The 20068-nt window shown below is 38.0% G+C and overlaps 1 protein-coding gene across 5 annotated transcripts in view; it reads left to right on the top strand.

The window, feature by feature from the left end:
* Positions 1-20068, top strand: part of SIPA1L2 (signal induced proliferation associated 1 like 2) — a 182978-nt gene that overhangs the window by 156234 nt on the left and 6676 nt on the right. For 3 of the 5 annotated variants that reach the window (XM_067293455.1, XM_067293456.1, XM_067293457.1), the window contains 4 exons: positions 1694-1747; positions 2671-2794; positions 5535-5616; positions 7417-8648. In XM_067293455.1, coding sequence (XP_067149556.1) covers positions 1694-1747; positions 2671-2794; positions 5535-5616; positions 7417-7563 — 407 coding nt within the window. In that variant the 3' untranslated portion in view covers positions 7564-8648. Of the gene's footprint in view, positions 1-1693; positions 1748-2670; positions 2795-5534; positions 5617-7416; positions 8649-20068 lie in introns of those variants that run through there. The other 2 variants (XM_067293459.1, XM_067293458.1) reach the window with 2 other exon arrangements.

Here is a 20068-nt window from a genome sequence, read left to right as displayed (position 1 = left end):
TAACATTAAAAACTATTCAAAGGCAAAAATTTTTGCTACTCAGGGATCTTGCTGATGTGCTAGTTATTAAAGCAGTTTATTGTTTTTACTAACTTGTTGAGGGAGCAGATTTGACACTAACCTGGCTTTTAAAAATTAAATAACTATTCTTGGAGGAGCATCACAAAAATTTATATAGTATATGATAGGAGACTCTTGTTTATTATATGATAGGAGACCATATAGTGCCCTCACCTGATCATCAATGTTCCTCACCTGCTGAATATGAGAATATGGTTTCATATTTTATAAAGAACTGAATACTGGAAAAATATTTTAAACTTATACCATGAAATTAGAGAAAGAGTTTAATAGTAAATTTCCTACTCTATGTGTTAATTATTTTTAAATGATGTGCAGTTGGAATTTATTAGCAATTATGCAAGAAAGAAAAAGTTAATGCTTTCATTATACTTCATTGCAAGCACCTGTGTTTTTATACTTTTTTGTTGTGCTTAGAAGTAATATGAAAATATTATAAAATATTGTGTTTAAAAAAATTAATCGTGATTTCATTAATGGCTGCATGTATCCCTTTATGCCCATGCTTTTATCCGTCAAGAAAAAGATACTTTCAAATACTGCTAGGAAGAACAAACTCACAAAACATTTTCAACTGACAAAGTAATTTCTTAACTGCAGTGAGACAGACAAGTGACCATTCTCTTCAATTAAGCTTACTCAGCAGTGGGAGAAAAATTCAGGTTTTTATATTGGAGTAGAATTGTCTCAGAGGCAGTGTCATGCATGTCACATATTATTGGCCATTAATGAAGTCATAACATAGAAAAAATAGCAGTAGTGTAATATTTGTTGCTGACTGTTTTCTTCTATCAAGTGTAATGAAAATGTGAACAAAGTATAAAAATGAGACAGAGTTAGATGTGTACATCAGACTTATGCCCCATGCCTTTGTCAGCCTGATTGTTTATACAGTCTTGTTTCAGGCCTACAAACTGCATTTGAGTAGGGAAACTAGTTTTAGCTTATCTGTACTACTTAAATCTATTCAAACTAAGGTGTTTCAGTTCTCAAAGTTATGTAATTGATTATGAGTTTAAAATTATATTCTTGCCTTATTGTCAATATATATGAAAAAGTCATGTTCATGTTTTTTGAGATCCATTGCTAGTCAGAAATAGGATAAAATGAGGAGAAATCACCTGTGATCTTTAAAAATGGAAAAAAAATGGCATGCAGCTTAGCTTTATTATATAATGAGTTGTCAGCCTTTGCTAATCCTTAAAAGTGATCATTTAAAAATCTCCTTAAAGAGCTCTTTAGTGATTTATTTTCCTATTTTTATTTGATAAAACCTTTAAAACAGAATTTTCTTCCTAGTTAAGATGATCTGGCTTACATTCACTTTTTTGGGGGGTGTTTAGAGTCTGGGGGGTTGTTTTTTTGTGTGTTGTGCCAAGTTGTCATGCTGTGTGTTACAATACCGGGTGTTAATGTAAGAAACATGGGGCATGAAATCTCATGCTTTACTGTAATGCTGGTGTTGTGTAAAAATGTTTTTGAAAGGTGGACGGTGACAGGCAGCATGAGCTGCACTGGGAGTGTTCCATTATGTGAACTTAACATAAGGCCACAGCTACTTTAGTGGAGATGGTCTATCTTGTTTATAGGAACGTTCTAAATCTTATTCCAGGTTTTGACTCAGATGAAGAACTTGGGCCGCTCTGTCATTACACGCCGTTTCTAGGTGATGATCTGGGATTGATGACTTTTACCTTTTGTAAACTTTCTTTAATATTTGTTATGTTTGCACGTTTGCATGGTGATGCAAGCTTTGGGCCTGTGGGGTGGCAGAGCGAGGGGAGAAAGGGCAAGGCAGGCATGTTGTGCACAGAATTTATACAAACTTATAGGCATGGATTTTGTTGACAGAAATCACTTTAATCAATCTCCACAGAATATGGATTGTTCATAGAAGAAAATTTAAATCATAATGAATGCATCATTTACTCCTGTTCTGTGCAATGATGATCTGCATGGCATAGTTTTATTATGTGGTGATTGGTGTATTTTGGCAACTGCACTGTATATCCATGGGTAATTATATTTGTGCTTGTTAGACTATGTTCCAGTGAAATGCAACGTAGAGAATGGTGTGTTGTAGTAAAATAATGACAAAAACTCAATTGATAAGAACAGCATTAATTTATTGTTTTTCAAGTATGCAGATTACCAGAAGGTTCTGCAAATACTTGAGCCAGTAAAACAGTACAAACTGAACAGTGCAGATTTCTGAGGAATCTGGTGGTTTTGAATCCATGGAAAATGCAAACCTTTTCACTGAATTGTTATTGTCATTGGTTGTGGCCCTGAATTCTCAAAGATTTTCTAGGGATTTCATCAAGACCAAATTACTCTTTAAATCAGCAACAAATCTGTTTTACTCTGCTGATACATGCAAAACAATGGGCTTTGAGGTTGCCTTTGGATGCAGATGTTGGGAAACCAACTAACTGGAATATACTTTATATCTGCTGATTATCTTCAAAACTATGATGTAGAAACCTACATCCCTTTCTCTAACTGTGCCTGGAAAGCAACTATAATATAGGCTTTTGTTTGGTATATATGTCCATATTTACACATATCCTTACATTACTTTTTTTACAGATCAGAGAGTAGCATCTTTTTGTACCCTGAACGATATGCAGCAAGCTCAGGATTTGGAGGGAGTACAAGAGTTACCATTGGATGAGAGTCCCACAGATGGAAAAGATTTCCTTGAGGCTACTGGGTATGTCAGAATTAGAGCAAATTTCTTAAAAAATAGAAAAAAATATTTTCTCTTAATGTTGCATGTTACATGATGATGGGAGTTCTCTTCCCCTCCTGTTCCTTGTGGTAGAGGTGGTACAGGAAAAATAGCTGTAAGAGAGGGGCTCCCTTTGCAGCTGGAAGATGGCAAATCCTGCTCTCAGAACAGCAGAAAGTAGATGGGCTATGTTTTTTTCGCTAAATTAAATGCTCTCTCCCCCCCAAAAAGGGAGGGGACAGGAAAGGAAGTGGAGAGACAAAACTGGGAAAGATGGGTAATATGGGCAGACAAATCAAAACGGGAGGGGAAAGTCAACATGTCAATAATGTGAAAAAAGGAGAGGAGGAAAAAAAGCACTACTGCTCTGAAAATGTTCAGGTTTTAAAATTACATGTACTACATTAAAAAAAAAAGCTCTTGTTTTCCTTTTTTTCTGTTTTCTGTATAAGGAAAATTAGAAAGAGAAATACTTATTCAAGATCAGCACACTGGAATGTTGAAATTGTCCTGACATCAGATATGACACTTGCAGGGTAGTAGTGAACACAGCCTTTTCAGGATGTAATTGTATAGTTTATTGCATGACCTTTGACTATGGAAAGTTTAGAATTTGATTGAAACTGTTCAGAAATTAGCCCAATGTCTGTAAGACCTGAAGAGCTGTCAAGAAAATAGAACATTGGGTGGAATTATTTTGGTCTAACTACTGCTTTATGAAAGTTAAGAATGACTTTTGCAGCTCATCAGCTGATAGGCTTTATTGACAGGGGACTGCCAAGCTTGTTAGCTTCAAAAAAGCCACTTAATGAGACTGTCTTGCAAAATAGTTGCTGTAAGAATAAAATTCCTAAAACTTGCTTTCAAGGCAAGCAGATCATGAAGTCACATCATGAAGAAATAAGTTAGAATTAGATCATGAATTACTAGACAAACACATCTTCCTTAAATCCTGATGTACCATAATAACCACATATCCCATAAATATTTTTGCCATCTACATGACCATACCAGGAAGCTTTCTCGAGAAACTCTATGAAAATGGGTCATAGGGTTTTATCTCCAAAAGCATGATGTCTAATTGTCTATATACATACTTCACTGTTATTTGTTGATAGACTTGTTGCCTTGACTGAACATGCCTTTAAATTGCTTCTGGAAAATGTCGTCTCTTGCAACCAGCATCAGAGCAGTTCCATCTAGGAATTTTGCAGTATAGCCAGAAAAAGTGCTCTCTCTGAAATAGGCCTCTAATACAGAGTACAGTTAGGTACACAGAATTTTGGCTGGTCACTTTGCACTGATCTACTGCACCTCAGAGTTGAATTTTTCATTGTATTCCTCCTATACAATAGTTTGTATTGTGCTTTTTTCTATTTTCATCTGAACAGAACAGAGAACAGGACCTATAACTCTGCAGTATGCAATAACCTTATCTGTAGCAAATGTCTCAGACCGTGCAACAGGTCTAACTTTTGCAACTGTTCAAGGAAATACATGAATACATGTTCAAGCAAAAATTACTACTTGCAAATCCATAATTTTCTATTTATACACAGAGAAATGAATCAAGAGAATTGTGACTGAGGGCTGAAGAAGACTTTAGTGTCATAACTGTCCTAATTCCTCACACCTGGTGCTCTAAGAGAGAATTAATTATACTCTTTTTTTTTCCCATCTTCTCTGTGTGGGGAGTTTACTTGTTTTAAAAATAGAGATTCAACTGTAGAATCTGTCCATTAGTACACCGTAAAAGAAGAACACTTCTTTGATTAGTTTTGCTTTTCAACTGCAGGATTGGAAGAAAGGAAATGGAGGGAAAATAAAGCTTTTAGTCTTCATGCTTGTTAGACTATCACATTTTAATTTGAACCAATTTTACACAACTTAACTTGCTTACATGGTAAAGCACATTTCTTTTAATGACTTTTAAGACCACATCTTTCCACCAGCTAGTGAGCAGTAAGGATTGCAAAAGGCTGTTTAAGATGTTCCACTTTTAACATTGGCAAACCTATCCTATTTGCACACTTGCATGAAGCACCTGATTCAGCTTTGTGTACAACTACATATTCTCTCTTCTAGACAAAATAATTTACATTATGTCTAATTTCATCTATAACATATATGAAACTCTCTCCCAGAGTGCTCATTGTCATACAGAAAGAGAAGCTCTTCTCAGTATTTTCCTTCAGTCATGTATTTGATTAACCTGTGGCAATATTTCATGTGTTTTGACCTTTAAACAAAATGTTTGTCTTCATAAAGTCATAGGTTTATCTTTTACTGGAAATGGCACAACTGTAGACTAGACAAAAGAACTCTAACAGCTCTTTTGATTTGCCATAACTGCTGCTGCAGCTTGCTTCAGATTAGTACAGTCCTTATCAGAAAGCAGCTTGTTAACAAGTGTACTGAGCACACTATTTAGCAGTGGGTTTGACTTGCTCTGTGAAAGTATGTGCAAATAATTCCTAAAACATTCCTTCTTAAAATTATTTTAATTTCTCCCTGAGTAGCATGAGAGGCAGTGTCATATTTAGGGTATCGCAGCAATGGTTTATGCTTCAGCTTCCACTGTTTCCGTTTTCATCTGTATTTTCCCAGCTATCCCTAAACTGCTTTGTTTCCCTTGCTATCACTACAAGTATTATTCTGCAAAACCTGGCAGGGGGGAAATGTTTTTAACTCACCCAGAGTAAGGTAGTCGCTTACTTTACAGGGAACACGCTCCTACTACTCTGACTGGAAAAGTAAACCAGCTAGAGGTGATCCTCCGGCAGCTACAAACTGACCTGAGAAAGGTAAAAAATTACCAGCATTGTTATTCTTCAGTTTTAATAGCTATATTTTTATGCAGAGTTCATCAAGGGCTTGAAAAAAATACATCAGTTAAACTAGATAACATGAGGATAATCAATGAATTGTAGAGCTCAGTGGTTGGTCAGTACACTGAGGCGCAGAAGGTCCCGTGGAAATGGTTATGTAAACAAGTTGCTGCAAGGCTAACAGATTTACAGGTCATTAACTACTCCAGAATAGCCCACATACAGTCATATCCCAGAGTGAATATGAGGTACTTTATCTCCATTTCATTTATGGTATCTTGGATTTAACAATGGATGGGAATATGCACACAGGCACTATTGTTGAGTAGTTAACACCAGATTTGTCGTCTGTGTTGCCTTGTGGTAAATGACCTGGATGAAGGGACAGAGTGCACCCTCAGCAAATTTGCTGACGATACAAAACTGGGAGGAGTGGCTGAGACACCAGAGGGCTGTGCTGCCATTCAGAGAGACCTGGACAGGCTGGAGAGGTGGGCGGAGAGGAACCTCATGAAGTTCAGCAAAGGCAAGTGCAGAGTCCTGCACCTAGGGAGGAATAACCCCATGCACCAGGACAGGTTGGGGGTTGACCTGCTGGAAAGCAGCTCTGCGGAGAAGGACCTGGGAGTGCTGGTGGACACCAAGCTAACCACGAGGCAGCAATGTGCCCTTGTGGCCAAGAAGGCCAATGGCATCCTGGGGTGCATGAGGAAGAGTGTTGCCAGCAGGTCGAGGGAGGTGATTCTCCCCCTCTACTCAGCCCTGGTGAGGCCATATCTGGAGTACTGTGTCCAGTTCTGGGCTCCCCAGTACAAGAGGGATGTGGCACTACTGGAGCAAGTCCAGCGAAGGGCTACAAAGATGATTAGGGGACTGGAACATCTCTCTTATGAGGAAAGGCTGAGACAGCTGGGACTGTTCAGCCTGGAGAAGAGAAGGCTGAGGGGGGATCTCATCAACATGTATAAGTATCTGAAGGGAGAGTGTCAAGAGGGTGGGGCCAGACTCTTTTCAGCGGTGCCAAGCGACAGGACGCGAGGCAACGGGCACAAACTGAAACACAGACAGTTCCATCTAAACATGAGGAAAAACTTCTTCACTGTGAGGGTGACAGAGCACTGGAACAGGTTGCCCAGAGAGGTTGTGGAGTCTCCTTCCCTGGAGATATTCAGAAGCCACCTAGATACAATCCTGTGCAATGTGCTGTAGGTGACCCTGCTTGAGCAGGGGGGTTGGACTAGATGATCTCCAGAGGTCCCTTCCAACCTCAACCACTCTGTGATTCTGTGATCTTGATCATTTAACAATGATTTGACCTGTGCCTCATTTACTGTCTAATTCCTGAGCTGGAAACAGTACCAGGACTGCTAGAAGAGACCACGTTTGGTAAGAAAATAATCCTGTAAGGGAAATTTCTGAAACCAGCTATATTTCCTACTTAATATATGATTAAAATCAAATTTCTGTGACTTGACCCCTCAGGTATCATTTGTGATACCTGAGAGCTTCTTATTCTTTTAGTGCTAGAGTCTTTTGTTAAATGAACTTCTAAAATTCTTGTATTGAAGTAGAATCTAGTTTTCTTTTAGCCTGCAATATTTTCTCTTCAAAACAACATTGGAGCACATTTTGGAATTCAGATTGCGGTTAGTAGCTGTCACAATGGATTAGGGAGCTTAACAAAATATAGCTGTATGACTTACACGGAAATATTAGCAACAAAAATAAATGTCATCATGGCTACTCACTTGATTCAACTTACCTTTTATTAACCAGGAAAAACAGGACAAAGCAGTTCTCCAAGCAGAGGTACAGCATCTGAGACAAGATAACATGAGACTTCAAGAGGAGTCTCAAACGGCAGCTGCTCAGCTGAGGAAATTTACAGAATGGTTTTTCAATACGATAGACAAAAAATCCTAATGTTTGGGCCCTTTGAAAATCCTTACTTCAACAGTGTAACAGCTGTATTTTTGAATTAGAGGGGTAATAATTTCACTGTGTTCACAATCCATTTTAGGTGTTTCTGCTATATTCTCTATCCAGCTTCATTCATTTGAACAGGAGAGAAAACTGTGGTAATCTGTCTTTAAATTCATATGAAGAAAGCAGAGAATAGCAGATGTTTGTTTGTGTGAAGATGAATGTAAAAATTATTGGTGTCATTTTAGACATTTTTAGAAGATGCTCTGGCTGGGGCTTGCCTGAAGAGGAATATTTGGGGTTTTAGTTCCTGCATTTCAGGTGCATTGGTGAAGATGTTAAAGCAATTTACATTAGCTTGGGCTTCAGTATTGTAAGATAAAAAGAATAACCAGACATATACTTTAATGTTTAAAAGGTGCTCTATTTTTTGTATGTACAGTAGTTTTATTTCCACAGTCCACATTGTCATAGCAATAAGAATGGAGGTATAGTGAATAGTCACAAAGCTGTGTTTATAAAATGTTAGCACTGATGTGTTTAACACTAGTTTGGATGCAGATACATTAGAGATTATTTATTTGCAGGAACAAATGGTGCCTGAATATAAACAGTGTTCTGATTTTCTAAAGATGCATATGCCTTGTAAATGGCTCACAGGGGTTAGCCCACTCCCAACTTCAGTTACTTTTGTATAGTTGATGTTCAGCTAAAACAGTTATACTGCTTAACTATTGAAATCATGTATGGTGTGAGCCAGCCAATCAATTGTACAATGCCAAATTTGTTTATCTTTGTACAGAAGCTTTGATCAAGTGTCTTGTATTTAACACCTTTATTTAAGCTTATTTAACCTTAAATTGTTAATTTTATAAAGTTTGTTTTATCTGCACTATGGTGAGGTCAGTTGGTTGCAAGTTGTAATATTTTTAGCTTGCCAAGACTGTACTGAGGAGTTCTAGAAAATTCTAACAATTGGATGCTGCTAGTACACAACTGATTTGTTTGTATGCTTTAACATTTTTAACTGTTTAATTTGAAATGAACATACATCTTGCTTTTTTAATAAATGTTAAAAATATAAATCTGAAAATTACATTATCTTTTATTGTCTACAACCAATGCCATCACTACTAGCTCAGGTTTCTGCTCAGTCCACTGCGAGTATCACCTTCACCTGGAATCCCGATTACCTGGCTTCCCAGTCCAGAGAGAGTCCAGCCCTCGAGAGCTCCCTTGTTCACATTATGAAAGCTGAGCTCTTTGCTGTGTGCTGTCATACAGCTGAGGAGGTAGCTTTACAGGTCAAGGGACAAAAGCTATCATCTTGAGTGTTCGCAGGCATCGATTAGTTACCTAGGAGAAAAACTGCTTTACCCCAAAATATATCCTAAAGAAAACATTTTCAAAAGGTATCAGATTTTCTCTTATTATTTTAAATTAATCATAACAGCAAGTAGCTTGCCATCCACTTGTGTCTGCAATCAAAGATTTGATTACAGTGTTAGCATCTGTGAGATGTGAAAGCAGGATGATAATAGCTTGGACTATTTTATATTCCTTTTATTTTGCTACGGTTTCATATATAGTAATGTGCTTAAAATCTATGCCAAAAAGTATAGTTTTTACAAGATGAAGTGAAGCTAATGAGCATCTTTGAAGTTATGCTTCTGGGAGAAGAAATAGTTAAAGATTATGGTTGGATCTCAGTTTCCTTTCAGTAGCTCAATGCATTCAGGCAAAGCTGAAGAAAATCACAGAATATTTCAAATATATATTCAGCTGATACAAATAATAGTCTGTATCCATTGTTACTATATATTGGCTAAGAAACATTTTTGTAAGTTGAACAAATGTCTGCCTCTGCTATAATAATTATTCTGAATGACTTCTCTTAGGAAGGGTTATAAATAAGCAGGGAATCAAGGCTTTGGTATCCTTATTTTGTATAGTTGATGTTCAGCTAAAACAGTTATACTGCTTAACTATTGAAATCATGTATGGTGTGAGCCAGCCAATCAATTGTACAATGCCAAATTTGTTTATCTTTGTACAGAAGCAAATGCAAAAGACTATTTTGTCTTTGTACTTTCCATCAAAAACTCTGACTCTTAAATACCAAATAATGTCCATTAAGCTATATTAACTTAGAGTAATTAAACATGGCAGTCATGTGTTCCACTAAAATCTGATTTAAACACCTTGCAAGAGTCATTAGCAAACCCATCTGGCTGGAGACCTTGCCAAATAGCAGTGCTGAACAACTTGCACAATTTGTCTGTGAACGTGTGTCTTTGAGGATAGGTTTATCCTCTTTGAAAAGCTGCACTACTGAAATAAACTTGAGAATAAACTTTTTCTGAAGGGATGCTACTGAGTTTGTATTAGAGTTTATTAGTACAATGTTCATTTCACCATTAGTCTCTTTATCTTTCAGTAATTGAAAACACATTATTATAATTACCTATGCAAAAAGGATTTTCAGTAGTTATCTTTCTTATTTTTCCATCCCATATTTTGAAATATTTTGTTTCCAAAAGTGATAGAAAACTTTGTCTACAAATCTCTTAGTCCCTTTGGTGAGCAGTTACTCACTAAAGCGGTTTTGTTGGAGGCAAGTGGTTCTTCCTTAAGCAACTTTCACCGGGAGAAGGAGTTTTTAGTCTGGCCTGGTACTGTTTTTATGATGTGCGAATACAGTGTTTATCAGAGACCGTAATTGGATTTGACATAGGTAATGTGCATTTTGTTGGGCACTTCTGTTATCTGATTTTTTTAGAATAATCCTCTCAGAGCAACTTATTGCTAACAAAAAGGCCTCTTTTAGTGAAGTAGAGGCAAAGGCTGTCTACTTTAGCAACTAATGTGGAACACGAGGAAACTTTAGAGTGTTGAGGACCCAGTTTTGGGGGGTGGGAGGAGTTCTTTCAGACTATCTTGTCCATTCCCGTGACTGAAAACCCTTTAGTGGTTGGAGTGGTTCATTAGGTGGGATCTGGTTTAATTTCATCTGAAAAGAATCTGGGCTCTAAAGCCAATCCACAATATGAACCCAAGCATATTAAGCGGGGGGTGACTGGGAAGTTCACTTCAAAGTCATGCTCCTGATCTGAACTAAAACAGTAATATGGAAGTATTTTAAATGTCAGCAAAGCCTTTCCAGCACAACAGGCCATGCTGTGAAGTACTGAGATTGAGAAACCAAACATGTGAGCCAACTCGGGCGTTTACTTCTGTAAAAGGGACAAGTACAAATCATGGTAAGATCACGAAACGCTCTGCTTCTGCCTTAAAAGTGAGACCCTTAATTTCCATGCAGATCCATACTGAAATGGTTCACAGACATTTCTCACAATGTAGACCATATTTTAGTAAATGGTTTGTTTTCTGAGACTGCTATTACAAAGATCACAGATAATTTTTGGTGTTTTTCTATCTCTGAGAACATAATCATATTGTAGATGCCTATTAGTAGAAATGTGATAGCTTTATACAGAAGCTTTATACATCTTCTGTGCCTTACTTAATATAAATTCCCAAATTAGTTCTTCATCTTTTTGTGCCCAAAATCCGGTTGTTTGGGAAAAAATGCTTAAAGTATTTGTAATATAAACAAACTAGGCTATTGTAGGGCAATTGCATAGAAAGCAGTTTTTAGTCTGCAAAAAAAGAAAAGGGTTGTTACATGCATTATACTGTTATTGCAGCATTTCTTGAGCTCTATGCTGTAATTTTGGTTCTAACATCGAAGAAGCTCAGTGAAATGCAGGAGCTAGTGTTGTATTATTTGAAAGCATCAGAAATATCAAATTGTTGCCAGACAAGCTATTCTTTACTCCAGCTTCTCTCTTTCACTGCAAAGACTAGCAGGAAAAGAATTTCAACTCAGAAGTAACATTTTGCAGACAAAAGCTTGCTTCTGGATGCTTGGGAGCAGGTTACGCAAACTGAGAGGGAAATACAGACTTTAGCAATCCTGGAAAAGACTTTGGCAGGAAAATAAATCTTAATCTGTGCACTGTTCTCAATGCACACAGGTTGTGTTTTTCATTCTATTCCCCCTGAAGCACACTTCCTCAGAGTGAAAAGAAAATTCTACTCCCCACCCCTTGTTTCCCTGCTTTTCTCTTGGGAAGAATCCAAGCACGTGAGCCAGAAGGAAAACTTAGTGAGCTCCAAAAGATCCCTGATCTGGACAGCCAGGGACCAGGTCTGTGTGGAATTAGACAAAGCCATAAAGAGGCAGGTCCTAAACATTTTGTAGTTTCTGCTTCTATATAATTCTCCATGGTGGCTGTGGAACAGAAAGCAAGGCAGGTACAATTCAATCTAACCTTGCAAAATGTGGATCTTTGCTTTTTTGCAGACTCTTATGTTACTGTCTTTTCATAGTGCTAGATTTCTGAATCAGGTTTTTAGTCATAAGTAAAGCTGCCAGCCAAGAATGTGCTTTTCCAGCCTTACTGTAGCAAGCAGTTTTCTGAAATCTTTACCAGGGAAGCAATGAAAGGAAGAACAGGGGAGGAGGGAAGTGCAGAGAGCACGTTTTCTTAGGTTTTGTCTTGTTTCTCCTTTCAGACAGGCAAACAACATTGCTAGCTGTTGCAGAAAATTATGGGGACACAGCAGGACCAGAAATTGGAATGAACGGGCAAAATTTCTTGTATCCTTCCATTTTAGAAATCCCTCAAAGATATCAAACATTTCAGTGTTGGAATCCTATTTACTTTACTGACTTCTCTAGGGAAATAGTTTTATGTCCTTTATTGCATTTTTAAAAACGTGAGCCTTTTCCTCTGCTGAACAACAATATTTAAAGGCTGCTTTGCTATATAGCATCACAGAATTAATCTAGTAATAGTCACATTGACCTTGTCCTAACTGGAACAAACTGAGGCTGATACATGAATAAAACAAAGGAGTTAGTTTTGCAAAAAAGGCTATAAATTTGTTTCTATGTGCCTGCCATACAATAGCAAATCATTAAATCTCAAAAGGTGAGAAAAACGTGGATGGACTTTTTCTGAACAGTGTCATAAAAAACAATGCATTATTGAATATGCTGTTGATATCAGTTCAAATGTCCTTGTGTCTAGACATCAGTTGGGAGTGCTTAAAAAAATTGGAGGAAAGATGATGGAGATTAAGGAGGCAGGAACGTGTTATGTCAGAAAGTGGGGGATGTGAAATACACCACTGGAAATCATGGGCAATATTGAGCTGTGCTTTTATTAATGAGGGATGACTCTATCTATACCAAAACACTAGAACTTTAATAAAATTGGACATATATAATGTAACTTGTTTATTTTTTGTAAACCCACTGTTTGGAACCCGGAAGCAATTGTGGGAATACCTCAGGAAAAGTTATTGTCATGAGTTAGCACTGACCAGAAATCTGACAGAATTTGGTTTCCATAGAGCTGGGACTTAATATCTAAGCAGTGGTACTTGGTCAGACTGAACTTGCATTTAAAGTGTTAGAAGTTTGCTGCTTACCAACTTTGTTTCCTATCTGAAGCTTGTGAAGGTATGTGACTTTTTGAGTGACTAACAGAAAAATAACACACTGTAGGGTGGCCCAGTACTAAGCACTAATCTAGCCATTTGGGGTTCTCATTACCACTAGCACTGCAGTCTCGCTTCCAGCTCAGAAGGAACTTTGGTAGATAATATTTTCTTAAGAAATCTTTGTGGAAACAAGAAAGATACCTGCATTCTGAGCAGTCCCATGTTTCTCCTTCTACATTGGCATTTTATTCAAGGTGATGGACATTCCTTTCACAAACCCAATAAACAGTTTCGTTTCAACAAGAAATGTTTCTTTTGTGTGCAAAAACAGTGCTCCAGGAGCTATAATTTACCACTAGTGCAAAATGCATGCAACTTTAAGCTGTTTGTGCACAAGGTAGGTTAGGTTGTTCCCTAATAGGTTTAAAAATGAATCTGTATCTGAAATTTATGGCTGTTAACTATATTCTGCCACACAGCTCTCCAATTCTTGGTCTTCCCTTCCTTTGTTAAGAGTTTCTCAGTAGGGGCTACAGTAGGGGCAGCAAAAAGCTGCTTCACTTAAACTTGGAATGTCTTCACTTGGTGAACAATACATTTTTTTAAGGATATGAACATCTTTTTCTTTCCTATACATTCTCCTGTCTTGAAGCTTAAAGAGGAACTTCAAAGTGGCTCAGCACTTCAACAAATCAAAGCCTATTTACTTAAATACTTGTATATGAGTGGAGGACCTAAATATAGGCACTAATTAATATAAAAAGTTGTTCAACATTCTTTCAGTCAGCATACAGGCCAGAGCCAACCTTGTTTTCAGTGAGGGAAATGCCATTCTATCCATTCCAGTCCACTTTGGCTTGGACAATGAGGAATGAAGCATCTGCCGTTCAAAGGAGAGAGCAAACGATGGGCTCATTACTATGTATTTTAATGTCGTGCAGTCAGCAGAAGCTGTATATTGTTTAGACAGAAATACTCCAAATGGCACCATTGAACTGGACTGTATTTTGTGGGCTTGTATGTACTGGGTGGTTGATTTCTTTGAACATGTAGGCAAATCCAGTTTCCCTGTTACATCCAATTCCTCTGTTGTAAATCAGGATTAATATCACTGAAATTACTGAAGAGAGTAAAACTGGCACAAGTGAAAAAGAATTAGTCTCTGTGTGGAATGGTGAATTATATCCAAACCCTGCTTAAAAATGAGGTCAAATAATTAATCCAAAAACAGGATATGAAAATAAAATTGAAGTCTTTCTTTATTAACCATGACCTCGGTAGTCCACAGTTTGTTGGCTCATTGATTTCTAATGTTAATATGGTTTAAACTGCTTACTAAGCTCTGAAGAATGTTCTTTCAACAGAACCATATCTATTAAATGAGTCATTTGCTCTTTAAAACTAGAGAGCTTCACAGCACAGCATGCAGTAAACCTCCTAAGGTCTCGCCAATTGTCCTGCAAGATTGTTGATATTTATACTGAGAAAAGGGATGCTGACAAGAGAGTTTCATCATCTCTAAATAGCCTTATTAAGGTTCATGCATAAAATCCTCTTGGAAACTCAAAGTGTGAATTCTTGCTAAGACTGTGTATAGGTACCTTCCTTTCAAGTCTGTCCTAGTTTGTTATTGCAAAGCAACCCAGCATAGTTCAGCTGCTGCTTTTTTGTTATAAAACAAACATGAAATAGAAGAGACTTTGAAAGAAAGCTAAGGAGAGAAAGTGAAATCAGTTTTCAGACTAGCACAGATGAGCATCCATTTTAAATATTTTATAATATCACAGTAATGTTTTAATAATCCTCATAGAGAGGAAAAAGGGAGGAATAACTAGGCTTGCGTATTGAACAGGCCAGTGATAATTCCTGAATGCACCACATGTTCTCCCAAGCCGTGCAGACAGCAAACCACATTACAGTAAATGAGTAACAGTCTGATACTAATGACTTGTCCACATGTTTTAGAAGAAATATATTACAAATTCCCTCCATAATTCCACTATTTTTCAGCTCAAGGAAAGTTTTCAGAAATACCCAAGCTGCATTTTTTAAGTGGTGTGGAAATGCTCACTTCTTCTTAATGGTATAAAGTTCCTGAACCCCTTAGTCAGAGTCATGAATAAGACTTAGATTGCTAAGCTGTTCTGACAGGATCCTAAGATGCTCAGAGCTTAGAGGCAGATATTCCTACACCTTTTCCTTGAAGGGAGTATGCCAGAAATACCAAAAGGGCTTTCAGTCTCTAATGCTGGATTTAATTAGAATACAGATGAGAGCAAATTCTGACAGAGATACTCCGATCCTCTAAAGGACAGAGATTTTTTCAGTGTTCAAAAATAAATCTTTGCTCCCTGCCCATGAAGACTTTTTTTTTTCTTTTTTTCTCTTGCTTGCTCTGTGAAACTTTGAGCAGCTTTCTGGATTGCGCGGTCCCATCTGACACGCCAGGAAAGTGTCATTTTCCCTGGCTGGCAGCCTGAAGGTTGTTTATGAGTCTTCGTCACAAGCAAGCCTCCTGTTCCTTTCAGAAGCCTCTAGTCAGCCTGCAGGCTCCCTGCTCTCTGTCCCTCCCCTTCTTCCAGAGGTTTTCACCTGCCCTGTGTGAAGCAGCAAGCTCCTTGCTTGCATGCCAGAAAGTGTGCCAGCTGCTGCCTTCTTTTCTGCTGTCTAGCTGCAGCCTTTTAAACTGTACCTAGAATGCAATGCACATACAATAAACAGTGAACACGCAAATAAAACAGATACCACCTTCCCAGTTACCTAAGTGTCTTTGAAACATTTACTTGTAGTCATATAGTGATAACTCTGGAAAATCTGGTGTTACCAGTACTAAGCACAAGCTGTAGATTGCAGCTGGAAATGCAGGAAATAAAGTGGGATTGAAAAAATGTAAACAGCTTGGTCTCATTAAATCCATCAACAGGGAGAAGGAGCTCAAGAAACTTCAGATATATTGAGTAAAAAATATACTCCTCAGCCAGCCAATCTTCACAGGCTAAATAGGCCTTTTTTTTTTTTAATGTGGTTTTATTTTTTAATAAACTATCACAGAAGCCTTGAGAGAGTTCAGAACTTGGTTGTAGAAATTTACTTAGTGGCAAACAAATTGGTTCAGGCTTCTTAAGTTATTTTGGATGTAACCACAGGAGTTATGTTCAATGTGTGCAAAGTATCTTTTCTGGCATTCAAAAGCAGTCAGCTGTACAGCTTCCATCCCTTTGAAGAAATCTTTAACCCCAATATATATAGGGTATTATATTCTCTAAAAAAACTCTCCAGTATGACCCTTAGATTGCTGGGACTTTATATCCCAACTCACAGCAGGAAATACAAAGAATTCCAGTTTTTAGTGAAACTGCTTTGTTTTATTCATTTTACCTGAAGACTTTAAACTCCACTAAGACAACTTTGCCAGAAACACAAGTGCTGTCCTTCATCTCTAAATACATGTTCTTCATTTCACCTGGATGGATTTGCAGGGTCCAGAGTCCATTTTTCACACATGCATAGACTTTTTTTCTCCTTTGTGAGCAACCACATTTCTTTCTGAAGTTGTTTCAGTTACTATCAATTAACAAGGCTTATAATTTGTCAAAGAAACCTTGGCTGGAAAGGATGTCTGGGGGTCATCCTGTCCAACCTCCTGGACTATCACCAGCACTATATCAGGTCGGGCATGGCTTTGTCTAGCCACGTCTCATAAACCTCCGAGGGTGGAGATTCCACAGCCTGCCTGGACAACCTGTATTCTACATTACCCCCCAGTGAAGATTTTTTTTCTAATGTCCAACCTGAATCTCCCAAGCCCCCATCTGTGGTCATTGCCCTTTGTTTTATCATCTGGCATTAACAAGAGTCTGGCTCTGTCATTTTTGTAAATACCCTACAAATAGTTATAGGCTGCTATTAAATCATCCCTTAGTCTCCTCTTTATCAGACTAAACAGGCCCAACTCTGTAAACTGTCCCTTGTTGCCAGGTGCTTAAGGCCCTTGACTATCTCAGTATTCCTCTGCTGTGCTCTCTCCAGTTTATTACCGTCCATCTTGAATTGGGGAGTCCAAAACTGAACACAATACTCCAGGTGTCACCTCACCAGTACAGTTAATTACCCAATATATGCAGGGCACAGCAGTTTCTGCCACTGTATGTGGTACTGTGGTTTCTACGATTTTCCATCCATTTCCCACCAATCCTAATCCTCTTTGGCGATGTAGCAATGAGGGGGCTTTGTCACATCTGGGATTTTGTCTGGCTAGGGTTTGAGAAGAGGAGATGCTTTGCTATTTATGTCATCAATGGAGGTGGTGACAAGGGTAAAGACAAGCACAGATGCACACATGGTCCTGATACACACAGTCAGAAATGTTCATGTCAGACAGATGTAAAAAGTAAAAAAACCACGTACGTACACCTTCTGTGAGATCCACGTAAGCTAAAACTCCCCAAAGCAGTGTGGTTATTGGAAGGAATGTAATCTTGTCTTTTGTTTAAGGCAGTTCTCAAACACACCATAACTATTTATGCTAAGCTAAGTAGGATGCTGGGTAGCTATCATCTCACTTATCTTTCTACTACAGATTCCCAAGAACAGAGATCTTCTGTCCAAATGAAGCTTCCTGCATTTGAACTAATCATGTATGTTCTCTTTATAGTGCAAGAAGAAAAGCAGATGTTTACAGGCTGTGTTTCAGCTGACCTATATCATGTAGCTTCTATGAGTTGAGTTACCCTCTGACAGGCCCTATTTCTCTTTATTCAATATAAAAGCAGCATCAAAAAGGAACTCAGATGTAGATCTCTGCAGTATAGTCTGTTTTCTAGTGTTTTTACTTGTTCTTTTCTGTTGTTTTGTTTAATGTTTAGCTGTTATGAGCATCTTGATTGAAATGAAAAACATCCTGATCTCCCTAGGAAGTAAGATCAATGTTCAGATTATTTGAAGTCAATCTTGTTTTGTGTTCTATACAAGCATTATCCCTCAAAAGTCATTTTTCATCATGACTAAATGAAAACAGGAGATGTGAGATGCACTCACCTAACTTATCTTGCCTGAGACAAGTTTGGAGTGTTGCTGGATGCCTCAGTTAATGCTATATGATCATCTGGAAACAGGTTTTTATAAAGCAGGATTTCTATCCTTTTTGAATAGTTATTGTGAGAAGCAGAAATCGGCGGGCTTCAGGTTGATGTTAAAATAGAATCTGCTAAAGGTATATAGAGTTTCCAATAGACAAAGAGTCTTTGAGCCTGACCTACCAGTATGTTATTCTAGTTTACTTCCAGAGTAACTCAATTCACTTAATGTTATTATACTTTATATTAGCCTCAAACTAGAGCAGCTCATCGTTGAATCAAGCCCTTTGTTTAGATTAAGATATAGAGGACTCTGTTTTTAAAAGTGCCAAAGTCTTTGCTTGTTTGTTTGTTTTGGAAGGTGTTAAAACATGTTAAAGAAAATTAGTTCTAAGATGAATATTTTGTATGACATGTTCTGCCTACAGCAAATTTCTATGACTGAGCTACAGATCTCTATAAATAAGATTTAAAATGGAAATGTTGATGCAAGCCTTAACACTAGTGGTACCAGTGCATGTTGCCATAATAATAAGTGGAATAATAGAATTTTGTCACATTACATTGAATTTCTGACCTTTTTTGATCTTGTGAGCCAAACTGATCCTTGAACATTAATGCCATGAAGGCTTATCTGAATATAAATTTCTTCCAGATTACAGTAATGAAACTTAATAGGTTACATGATTCAAGTAGCCAATAAATAAATTCATTATTCTGATCATTTTTAAAATGACAGTAACAGCACAGCAGAAGAATCATGAAACAAAAGAGTGATTGATAACAGAGATCTTTATCTTACACTCCACAACTGAAAGTTTTTAAAGAGCAAAAATAAACAAACCCCAATAAGCTGTGTGGAAATTAATTACTGCCATTCTAGAAGATGTTAGTTCTAACACATTTGAATGTGAAACACTGCAACATTTCTGGGTTTGCCTTTGCCAAAGGGGACAGTTAGTGGCCAAATATAGTGACTGTAGAAAATATCTTAATGGAAGTTATACTTTCTAATAACGGTCGCCTCTGTTGTTGCAAAGGGAGCTGGTGCTTAGAAGCCCCTCCGGTGGCTCCACCAGCTGTGTGGGAGGCAGGGGAGAAGGTGGAGGACTGAGATATGTCAGTGCGTTTATGCCTTCATGGCACCAACATCCTGAATCACCTCTGGGTCTTTTTTATACTCTTTTGATCATGCTACTGGAGTTGTTTGGATCGTTCTTCAAGGTACTATAAACTATACTGGGGAACAGAGCCAGGGCCTCAAGAGCCAGGGTAGCTGAAAGAGGTAACTTTGCTTGCCTCTCCCTCTCCATGCTCTGGGCTCCCTTGCTGCAGCCTGGGATATGTGCCATAGGTTTGAATCCTAAGAGCCTGGAGTGCCATAGCCACTGATCTGTGCAGAGGTTGAAGTCCCCTGTAACTGAGCAACCCTTGCCCACTTGAAAATATAGAAAAGTTTGGCTGGGAATGTGGTTATTCTGACTTGGTAATGTGGATCTGTCTTTGGGCAGGCCATGCTGCTGCACTTGCTGGGTTAAGTCTCCATTCTTCAGAGCCTGGAGAAAAATACATGTACTTTTCAAACAGAAGCAGCCGTCAAAAGGCATTACCTTCAATCTGGAGTGAGAGAACATTATGCCTTTGATGCTGCAGTGATTCTGCAGCAGGAAAACTAGTCTAGCTCTAGGGAGCATAAAGTTTTCTACCTCTCTCTAGAAACCAGAGAACAGAGCATCTTTGTTTTGCTGACAGAGCCCATTAGCCCAGGATGAATGCACCTGTGGCAGACAGTGGCTTGGGGGGTACAAATGACGCATAATCCATAACCCATAATCTGATTATGGGAACAGCGTGTGAGGTACCCACTGTGAAAGCAACCATATTTGTTTCTCCAAAATGAGTTCCTTTCTGCAAGCCTC

The sequence above is a fragment of the Apteryx mantelli genome, chromosome 3 (assembly GCF_036417845.1).
Source record: "Apteryx mantelli isolate bAptMan1 chromosome 3, bAptMan1.hap1, whole genome shotgun sequence".
Classification (NCBI taxonomy): domain Eukaryota; kingdom Metazoa; phylum Chordata; class Aves; order Apterygiformes; family Apterygidae; genus Apteryx; species Apteryx mantelli.
This window is presented reverse-complemented; position numbering and strand designations above follow the sequence as displayed.